This window comes from Petaurus breviceps, unplaced genomic scaffold, assembly GCF_028583685.1.
Source record: "Petaurus breviceps papuanus isolate PSGF00001 unplaced genomic scaffold, PetGlider_PUasm1.0 67, whole genome shotgun sequence".
In the NCBI taxonomy this organism is placed as follows: Eukaryota; Metazoa; Chordata; class Mammalia; order Diprotodontia; family Petauridae; genus Petaurus; species Petaurus breviceps.
Window position 1 is genome coordinate 5,530,585 of NW_027186446.1, and position 11,513 is coordinate 5,542,097.

At 40.9% G+C, this 11,513-nt stretch overlaps 1 protein-coding gene across 2 annotated transcripts in view; it reads right to left on the reverse strand.

Moving 5' to 3' along the window:
• LOC138173930 (coiled-coil domain-containing protein 85C-like) overlaps window positions 1-11,513 on the reverse strand; it is a 190,458-nt gene that overhangs the window by 6,170 nt on the left and 172,775 nt on the right. Inside the window, exons 4-5 of one of the 2 annotated variants that reach the window (XM_069103991.1) lie at window positions 5,037-5,132; window positions 2,833-2,931 (exon numbers count right to left, since the gene is read on the reverse strand). The exons of the other annotated variant lie outside the window; for it this stretch is intronic. Coding sequence (XP_068960092.1) covers window positions 2,833-2,931; window positions 5,037-5,132 — 195 coding nt within the window. The remainder of the gene's footprint in view (window positions 1-2,832; window positions 2,932-5,036; window positions 5,133-11,513) is intronic. 2 annotated transcript variants of the gene reach the window in all.

Below are 11,513 nucleotides of genomic sequence, written 5' to 3' on the forward strand. Positions count from 1 at the left end.
GGTTACCGGGGAGGCCTCCTCCTTAAATATCAATTCCTCTGGATGATTGTCCTCAGACAAGGAGACAGTAGGATCAAAAGATCAAAACAATCAACAGGTTGGTGGAGTAGAATGAGCTCAAGACTAGCAGTCAGATTCAAATATCCAAATACAAATTTCCTGCCTCCTCTACTAATTCCCTGTGTGATTTTGGACAAGTCACTTTCCTGTTCTCCTCAGTTTCCCCTAAATAATCAAAATTTGTAAAGCACTTTAGAATTTACAGAGCATTAATATTCATTATTATCTCCTCTGGTCCTCACAATAATCCTGAGAGGGAAATGCAGTAGTGATTATTATCCTCATTTTTCAGATGAAGGAATTGAGACTCAAAGGGTTAAAACAGTCCCCTAAGTTAGAGGTGAGCCTCAAACCCAAGTCTTTTGGTCTTCAAGGCAAGGGATCTCTTAATAATATACTTTACTCTAATTCCCTCTTTCCCTCTATGGACCCCTCAATTCACCCCACGAGGACAGGTAGACAGAATAAGAGAATGTTTGTTTATAAGTTCCCAGGAGCAGGAAACACAGAATGTTAGAGCCAAAAGAAAATGGAAACCATCTACTTCCAGTCTCATCATTTTCCAGATGAGGAAAGTGAAAGGGATTTCCTCAAGGTCACATCACTCTAAACTTATGCCTATACAGCTTTGCACAAACTTGCGGAAAATTAAACCAGAATACTCCTTGGGGGTGCAGATGTTGGTATTATGACAGTCACTGTGAGCAGTGGCCACACTTACTATTATGCACAGAAAGGCACTACCTGATAAAAGCTCACTGGACTTGGGAGTCTGGAGACCTAAGCGTCCATCTTAGTTCTACCATTTACTATGTGGCCTTGGGTAAGTCACTTAAATTCTAGGCCTCTGTAAAACAGAGGCAATGATCCTCATGCTACTGACCTCATCAGTCTGCTTTAAGATAAGAATGAATATTCATAAAGGTCTTTATAAACTAGAAAACACAATTCAAGGTTAGCTAGGTGGTGCAATAATGTATAACATGCCAGGCCTGGAGTCAGGAGGACCCAAGTTTAAATATATCCTCAGGCGCTTACTTGCTGTGTGACCCTGGGTAAGTCACTTAATCCTCTGACTCCGTTTCCTCATCTGTAAAATGACCTGGAGAAGGAAATGGCAAACCACTCTAGAATCTTTGCAAAGAAAACCCCAAATAGGGTCAGGAAGAGTCAGACATGAATAAAAACAATTAACAACGACAATAAAGCACTATACAAATGAAAGTTGTTTCAAATGAGGAAACTGGCCTAGAAAGGTGAAATGTTTTGCCCTGGGTCACAGAGCCTAAGATATGTGGAATTCCAAGAACACAAAGTCCCTATTCTAGGCATTGGTCAGGAGAGGGCAGCACTTACCTTGCTACAATAAGCATCTGAGCCCAGGGAGCATATTTATTCAGGTTTTTTTTTTTTTAAGCAAGTTAGGACATTTTCAATTAAAAAAAAAAACAACCTTTAGAAATGGAGATTTGTACCTCCCAGGGTAACACAGTCACTGTGGTCAAAGGCTGGAGATGAACTCAGGTCTTCCTTATTATATCTCATTGCCTCCCTCTAACACTGTACAATATACTTTCCCCTCAAGAAAATGGTGGCTTCCAAATTTCCCCATACAGGCAGATCTTTGGATACATAGTAGGAGCCACAAACCCTGGGACACAGAAACATGCTCCTCCCAAAGACGATGAGACCAATGCTGCCTGTGGGCTCAGGTGACTAAGGGTGAGCAGAGAGCCTACGGGGCAGTACAGGGGTCAGTAGACTACAATGCAGAAGCTAAATTTGGCCCACTATCTGCAAGCTAAGAATGGTTTTTCCATTTTAAAATAAAGTTTGTATTAAAAAAGTGTAAAAAATATTCTTAGCTCCTAGGCCATACAGAAGCAAACAAACGGTCATTTGCCAGCCCTTGTTATAGTGGGAGGAGTTAAGAGATCTGAGTCTGAGCCTACATGTAGGCAAGCCACTTACCCACATCATTGCCCACAAGAAAAAGGCAGTGGGATCATTCAGTCAATGGGTACCTGGGAACCAGTCAGATCTGAATTCTGGCTCTGCCTTCTGTATTAATTCAGAAGCAAGACAGTACAAGGGAAAGAACACTGGCTTTTGAGTCAGAGGACCTGGATTCAAATCATGCCTTTGTCACACACACCTATATGGCCTTGGCAAGTCACTTAATCTCACTGGGCCTAAATCTATAAAATGAAGGAGTTAGACTATTTGGCCTCTCAAATCTCTTCCAGCTCTAAAACAATATACAATCCTATGAACTTGCTGTGCTTTTTGAGAACTGCTGTCACACAACGGTTAGCTTACAGGAAGCACTTGAAATGCGTGTTACCATTATTGTGGGTCCTTAGTTCACTTCTCTGTAAATTGAGACTCTTAATCCAGAAGACAATCTCTAACACCTTTAGCAATGTCAACATCCTAAAACTCTATGAATATTTCCAACCTCCCAGAAAAAAAAATCATTTCTCAATTAACCTTTTACTTGTCAAAACCCATTTGCATTAATTATGAACCTTGCAAGGGAGGCAGAACAAGAATTTTTCATCCCTATATCATTCTTGAGGAAACTGAGGCCCAGAGTGGTCAGGTGACTTGTCCACAACTGGCAGATGACAGAACTGGGACTGAAAGGCAGGTTTCCCCCATCCTGCCTTTCACATTAAGACATGTCCAAGTGCCCTTTGGTCCATTCTAGAGAGTAGGGCAAGAGCCATGAGAACAATTTCTCCAAGACCCCATAGAATTTAAGGTCATTACATTGCACATTTCACGGACGATTGCTTTCTCCTTTTCGCTCAGGTCTTCCTCATAACTGTCCTGTATCTGCCTGTCCAGGTTTTCATGAACTTCCAAGACCTAGAGGCAAATGAATGCACAAGGGTTATTAGCGAATAGTTTTTTCCTCCAGTAGAGGTTTACACTTAGACTGGTTTAAACTCAGTCTTCCAGCCCTGGATTTTGACACAACTGCTAGATAAGCTGAAAATATCTTTCTTCCCTCCTTGTGTCATAATTAGATATATGAGCCCTTAAGGATTGAGTGATCTGTATTTGAAGGACACATAGTAATGTTCAGTCACTGTTCTTTGACCAGCTGTAATCCAGAATTCACCATGAGACAACATTTTTTTCAATATAAAGTCTAAGCTTGCTAATCTAGCATTCAAGACCCTTCTGATGCTCACACCCTACTTTCCCTTCATATCCCATCTACACTTGCTGCTCAACATTTAAACACTGATCTGTTCTAAGAAAAGAGATCTTTTAGTCTCCACCACTTGTTAGGTATATGACCAGGGGCAAGTGATTTCTCTTCTTATGGGTCTGTCTTAATCATGTATCAAATGAGGGGGTAGGAATTGATGATTCCTAAGATTTCTTCTCTAATATACATTTTACATAATATACATTTCATAATATACATTTATGTGATATACATTTCAGCTCTAATATACATTTTATGACTCTTCAGCCCTTTCTGGTTTTGACATTCTGTGATTTATGATTCCAATGGCCACTACTGTTTATATAACACCTGTACATTTCCAAATTGACTTTGGGTTCTTATGAGGGAGGCTTTTTGGAACCTTAAAAGACCACATAAAGGTGAGTCATCAATATTATCAATATTCTCATTGCTTTGCATAATTTTCCTGTGAGGAAGGGGAGGAGGCACTTCTGTCTTCCTGTTAAATGATTTGTCCAGAGTTGTAGAGTGGAAGAACCAGCTCTGGGAATAGGATCCCCAGCCTACTCCTTCCAGGAGGCTACATTGCTACCTATGTTCTGGAACTACAGAAAGATGGCATAAAGGAAGAGAGCACAAAAAAAAAGTCCTACTCTTAAAAGCTCTGACACTGTTATCTAAAGCTCTTTTAGAAAATCCATTCTGAGCAAATATGTGTGTGTATGCACATGTATATATGTGTGTGTTTACATATCATATTAAAATTATATGAGTAATATAAAACATTATATTACATGTGCGTATATATACCTATTTGGACATACATATATGAATGTGTGTATGTATGGATGGATATGTGTATACACACACACACATATATATTTATATCTATATACACACACACATACATATATGCATAACAACCAAAGGTAGACTCTTAGGTTCCTCATAGGTTTGGAGGTAGTCCCATCTGGAAACAAGGAAATGGGACTCAAAGAATATTACATCCAAGACTTTTAAAAATCTGTTTCGATTATTATCATTACACACACAAGTGCACTCACACATGCACACACAAATACACATTCTGTTTCTTCATTTCTTCTCCACCCCACCTCCCATCCCCACAAAAATAAAAAAAGGACAAGAAATTTTTCAAGGGATGAAAAATCAAAAAAAGTTACACATTCAGACAGTCAGTGGCACATCAGGAACATAGTCCTAGGCAACTGTGGTCTAGGGTGCCCTCTGAGTCTGTATGTATATGTAATGGTAAGGGAATTTGAAGATTTTCCCTGCCCTTTAATGGGCCTCACTTGGAGCCCAACAAGAGAAACTCGCTTAGGGGAAGCTTGTTTTTCAGGAAGGCCCACACCTTTTGTTACTTTGTAATTAGGCAGTGGGTCATGAAGGTTGCAATGTCCCTAAGCCCAGATGTTGGTGCTTCTCTCTCTGTTAACTATGTATGTATGTAATGGTCAGACAGCTAGAAGGTCTCTTGAGTGGTGTTATTTTCTCTGTATTTTTTTGTCGGCTTTGAAATTTCTGTTTGTATTTTCTCTGAGGTTCAGGGTGCTGAATTTTCCCCTGAATTAGTAAATGATATATATGTTTGATCAAACTAAGACTGTTAACCCTTTTTGAGTTGTTTTCCTTTAAAAAAGCAGACCAAAGAACCTGTGCTAGCAGCCATCCTGGGTATGCAAGGGGGCTTGCTGCTACACTGTACAGCAGAGAGAGGGGTAGGAGTGGAGAAAGGGACACAGAGACGTACCTTCATGGCATGCACTACTGCCTCAGGTTTCTGTCCCATGGGGACATAGCCCACTGCTGGGGAGGAAGAAAGCTCGGCTGTCATGTGAGCAGGACCCTGTGGAGAAGTAATTATACCTTTTAGCTTGGCTTTGATTTCTCAGTGCAAGTTTGAATTATCCACATGTCTCTGCTGGGCAGTATGGAACCCAAGACTGTCAGGTCAAGGAAACCATTATGGAGACTTGGACCCTGAGAACTGGAAGAGGTCTTAGAATCACAGAATCCTATAGTGAGAGCTATTAATTGAAGATGTTACCAACAGGATTCATGACATGGGTAAGTAAAGGTTGGACTAGATGACCTCTGTGGACTATCCAACTCTAGTTCTATGATTCTTGGATAATGTAAGAGTTGGATGGGACCTTAGAATCATCAAACCAGAAATTGTCAAAACCAGGAGGGACCTCACAATCATGGAATGTCAGACGTAAGAAGAGCCTTAGAGATCAGCTATTCATAAGATCAAGACATCATGATCTTATGAGGTAGAAGGAACCTTGGAACCCAATGCGCCATCAGTATGTGATTCTGTGTGGTTATGGGCAGGAAGAAGATGGGGGTTAGGACCACAGCAGAAGCTCTAATGAGAAGCCGGGACAACTGAAGTCCAAAGAGAATCTCTAAGACTTTAGCCTGAATTTCACTCCCTTCAACTGTCTCCTTTATAAAAGGGGGGAGGTTGAATCATAAGTATTCTAAAAGCTTTTCTAGTTCTAATATCTCTCCTTTCTTTGTTCCTGAAACATCTTTCCCAAGTGATGTTGCCACAGGAAAGCAAAAAAAGACAACCTTTGGCCAAGATGGCTACCTAAACAGAGTCCAACCAGCCCACTCCCCCTACATACCTACTTGAGAAAATTTTTAAATCACACAAGATCTAGTAATAAGCAAGAAAGCCAGTGATAAACTATAGTATGTGTATCCTTCTACCACCACAGGACTGCCCCAAAACAAGCCAGAAACCTAGAGGAAACAGGAAAGGGGGTCACTCAATAGCCAAAGCAGTCATGCTGGCACAGGAAACCACACCGAGGAGCCTCAAAGTGTACCCCAAATGAGCAAAAAGCACACGTAGCCTACAACATTGTGTGGAGAGCAAGGGGCTCCCAGAAAAAGCCCTAAGGTAGAAACCTTGGAAGTTTCAACAAGCTACAGCAACCAATGAGGCATAGCAGCATTTAGACTAATATATCCCAGGCCCAGGGTCTGAGGTTCTCAATACTCTTTCCTGAGAAGTCACAGAGGGACCCTAAGATCTGGCACTTTGAACAAAGATCCAGAAGACGCTAGCCCCAGGAGATTTAAGTTAGCACAGTAACCCAGGTGACCCAGAGCCAATAAGCAGAACCAACCACCCTACCCAAGAGTGCTGTGGGACAGAGGCTAGCTCTGGCACAAAGCCCCAATTCAAGGATTAAATCTAGATACATCAGTAAAAGAAAAAATCCCTTAAATAGTATAAAAATTTACCATAAATCTAGAAATCTCTTCCAAAGGAACTTAGCAACAACTGGGAACAGAAACTCAACAGAAAAATGGATTTTCCACAAGGACTACAAGACTATTTGGAAGAAATGAAGCAAGAGATTTTTAAAAATATGAGTTTGAGGAATGAATTAGAAGAATAAATACTTGGAACAGAAAGTATTCACCTGTACCCAAGTAATACTTTCTGAAAAACAGAATATACTAAACAGAAATTAGTGAATAATTCCATGAGATAAATAATGTTAGAACAAATATGATTGTAAAACTGAAAAAGTAAACTGAGATTAAAAAAACAAGTTAGAAATAAATGTAGAAAATAAAAGAAATAAAAATAAAGAGAAAGAATTTAAGGCACTGGACTTCCTAAGTAAAAAAAAAAAAAAAGGCCTGGACATTGTATCTCAAGAAATCTAAGTGAAAACTTCCTAGATCTATTAGAACAAGAATGCAAAGTAAAAATAAAAGCATCAAAGTGTACCCCACTTTGAAAGTCACTTCCTGAAAGAAATCCCAAAAGAAAAAGTCCCAGGAATGTCACAGACAAAATCTAGTCCTTCCAAATACTGAAAAATAGTACTGAAAATACTGGGAAAAAATGCTGAAAGAAGCAGTTCAAGGACCTAGGAACCAGTCAGGATCCTTCTACTATAAATGAGGAGAGATCTTGGAATATATTTCAAAAGGCAAAAGAGATAGGTCTGTCACCAAGAGTAATTTACCCCTCAAAGCCACAGACAATCTTTCAGAGAGAAAAATGGCCATTTACTGAAATAAGATACTTTCAAACATTTCTGATCAAAAAAAGAAAGAAAAAACCCAACCCAGAACTGAGCAGGAACTTGAAAATACACACTCAAGAGTCCAGAGAAACCTAATAACAGTAAATTCATTTGAGCAATTCTCCAAAGGATACTGAGGAAATTAAATAAGAAAATGGAATGACTGAGGGGCAGATTGTTCTGTTCTAAGGGTTCTAAAAAGAGGAATGTGATGGAAGATGATGAGGAATACACTGGAATAGAAAAGAGGAAAGAGAAAGAACTTGCTATTTCTCCTAATCGGAGTACATGATAACAGCAAGCAAATATGGAGGGAAGGTTTGGAGAGGTGGGCATCAGATGAACCTCTTACCTGAAATGGACAAAGGAGAATGTCTCCTCTCCCCCCCCCCACACACACACACACACGCACACATGCACACATAGTGAGAGACACATTAACACAATAGGGGAACAAGCAGGGAAAGGGAAAGGTGAAGAGGGAAGATAATACCAGGCAGGAAATAAGAACAAACAAAACAAACTTCCTCATCCTCAAGTGGCGACTAAAGGAGGGGTGGCAGATCAAAGAGCCAGACTTGTAGAGATGCCTTAGTTTTTTTCTTAAGATAATTGGGAATGGCTAAACAAAATGTGGTATCCAAACATAAGAAATTACAACAGATCAGGGAATCTTGGGAACTCTAAACTAAGGCAGAGTGAAAGGTGGCAAAATCAAAGGAATAATTTGAAGGACAGCTACAAAGCAAATAAAAACAATTTTGAAAGACCTAGAAAAGCGCAAGGATCAACCAGATGGCTAGAGGGCCTATGGTGAAGCACATTGTTACCCACCTCCTGCTAGAGGGGTGGTGGATACAGGACACAGAAAAAGACAGCCCTTTTATTGATGTGGCCACTGTATCATTGTGTTTGCCCAGTGCTTATCTCCACAAGAATTTATTTAATGCTTATTGTGTGTCTGGCCTTGTGCTAATTACCAGGGATAAAAACAAAAACAAACAGCAATTACAGGATCCAGGCCCTCAAGGAGCTCACATTCTAATGAAGGAGACAACATGCAAATAACCACCTCCCTACAGGACAAAGACAGTTCTCTCTATCAGGACCTAGGCTCCTCAAGCTGAGTTGAACAAGTCTAAGTCCCTGTTGGACAAGTAGAAAAGACTTAAGAGGGGTAGGGATCCAGAGTGAGAAGGAACTTTAGTGGCCTCGTCCAACCTCTCCACGTTTTAGATAGGGAAGCTGAGGCAGGTTAAGTGACTTGACTTACCCAAGGGGTTACCCAGATAATAAACAGCAGCAGAATCAAGATTCAAACTCAAGTTCAGTATTTTTTTACTTTTTCACTAACCTTTCCTCAAGCAATGACCTATTAAATACTTTTAATAAAGGAATCATATGGCTTCCCTAATCCTCATCTCCAGGCAAAACATCCCCAATTCCTTTGACCAATTTTCACATGGCCCAAGTTACAGCCTCCTGCCCAGCATCCTACATGAAACCATTCCATCATTTGTCCCTACCCAGACTCAGCTTATGACGATGTGTCCACAACTCCGCTTCTTTTACTCCCATCCTGGACAAACTCCTTTATGGAGCTGCATGATTGCATGCTTCCAGGAGTCATTTCCTCTCATATCAAGCTAGCCTGAATCCTGCTCCTAGCTCCTCAGGGGAGAACAGTGAGAAGTAAAGCAAGGATAACTGCCACTCAGACCAACTTTCTTCCCCCACCCCCACCCCCCGAAGAAGAGGATGGACAAGTCAAACACAGTTTTGTCCGAGGAGTCAAGCAAGGACACTGTCCACATCATTCCAGGACTGCAAGAGAGCAGTTCATGACAAGAAACTTAAGCTGAAGTTTGTTGAAGATCCTAGAATTCACTCTCCCTGACACAAACCACATTCTGGTTCTGCAAACTGCCCGTTCCAGCTGGAAGCACCAAGCTGGGAAACTAAGAAGAATCCCAGCTCCATCCCCTATTGGAGTAGGTCATTTCTTCCTTCTGGGCCTCAGTGTCTCCTCAGTCAAATGGGATGATCAAACCTACGCTGTCATTTGTAAAGATCAATTGGGGATAACAGATTAGAAAGTTCTTGGAAAACTAGAAAATGATGTAAAGTCATGTCCAACTGTTCGTGACCCCATCTGGGATTTTCTTGGAAAGGTTACTGGAGTGGTTTGTCATTTCCTTCTCCAGATCATTTTATAGGCAAACAAGGATAAGTGACTTGCCCAGAGTCACACAGCTAGTAAGTGTCTGAGGCCAAGCTTGAATTCAGGAAGATGAGTCTTCCTGACTCCAGGCCCAGTGCTCTATCCATTGCAATACCTACCTGCCCCTAAGTAATGAAAAGTAATGTAGAAAGGTAAAATCATGGACATACTAGCAGCAGCATTAGTAACAACAATAGTAATGGCATAGAGTGGACCTATGATTTCACTGACATAGAGACATCCCAGAAGAAGAAACTCCCTCTGCTAATGCCAGTCGGCACTTTATAGACAATTTATAGTCCTAGAAAATTTCCTACAGCAAAAGTGTCAAACTCAACCTCTCTCCTAACCTCAATTACATTAAAATGTAATTGAGAATTTTAAAAAAAATAAATAAAAATACAACACAATGTAGATAATTATAATGTGTCAATATGCAGATGATTCATTTCTATTTGACTTTGATACCACTGGCCCAGAGCACTGAGATGTTATAGGATTTGCCCAGGAACCGACAGTTGTGTCAGGGGAAGAATTTTAACCCAGTCCTTTTGGCTTCTAGGCCTACTCTCTATCTACTGTCTCATGCTGCATCTTCAATATTGTCCTCATCACATTTTCTCATATTCCCATCAGAAAAGCTACTAGGGACAGCTAGGTAGTCCTGTAGTCAGAACCTGAGTTCAAATCTGGCCTCAGACACTTACTACTTGTATGACCCTGGGCAAGTCCCTTAACCCCATTGCCTCCCAAAATCAAAAGAAAAGAAAAGAAAGGAAAAATTACTGCTTCCTTAAATTTAATGAAAAGGGCTTGCCATTGAGGCCTTCCAAGTACTATTGGGGAGATTGTTCCAACAGCACAAGATTATAATGAAGGTGACCTATGGTTCAGAGGTTAAGGATATCTGTAGCAGACTATCTTTGGGAAAACACTACCCAGAATCCATTTGTCACTTGCAGTCATGCTACCCCTCACCCCGGTCACCTGCCATATGTCACAAGTAGCAGACGGTTTATTTAAATGCATATCCACCCCCACTACCACCAGCCACAGCACCTCCCATCCAAAAGGATGGGAAATCTTTGTCTAGCTCGTCAAAAAACTGAGATCAATTGAAATAAGAAGCTTTCCCCAAAATGGATTTGTAAGTGACATGAAACAGCAAATGTCAATCACAGTTTCTATTTTAGAGACATCACTTAGACTCACAAATGTAAGCTATGGAAGGAACTGTAGAATAATGAAAGTTAGAATCCAGAACAAAAAAAGCTGGAAGGGGCCTTCGGGATCGTCTAATCTAGCCCCTTGTTTATGGATAGGGAAATGAGGGCCCCAAGAACAAGGCCCAAGACTGTACAGAACATTATGACAGATGGTATCTTCCCGTTCTTTCCACTGGTCCTTGTTTCTTGTGATAATTTTCTCCAACTATGCAGCTTAAGCTAAGTGGGCACAGGATGGGAGAAGTCTGCGCCCTCAGTTCTGGGGCTTGGGCCCCTGAGGGTCTAGGCAAGGTGGCCCAGAGTCAGCTCCTTAAATGCACTTGCATTGTTGCCAAAGCAGCTTGTGCCCTTTGGACATTCTGGATGGGGTCTCCATTGTGTGGGGCCACACAAGGCTTTGGAAGTATTGGGTCTGACATTTGTGGAGTACAGGGCATGGAGAAAGGGGAGGCCAGTCTTGGGTTGTGCTGAAAGGAGAAAAAAAAGTTTATCTTCAGTTCCTTACACCTCCGTCCCTTTCAGATAGATAGATAGATAGATAGATAGATAGATAGATAGATAGATAGATAGATAGATAGATAGATAGATAGGTAGGTAGGTAGGTAGGTAGGTAGGTAGGTAGGTAGGTAGGTAGGTAGATAGGTAGATAGGTAGATAGGTAGATAGGTAGATAGGTAGGTAGATAGATAGATAGATAGATAGATAGATAGATAGATAGATAG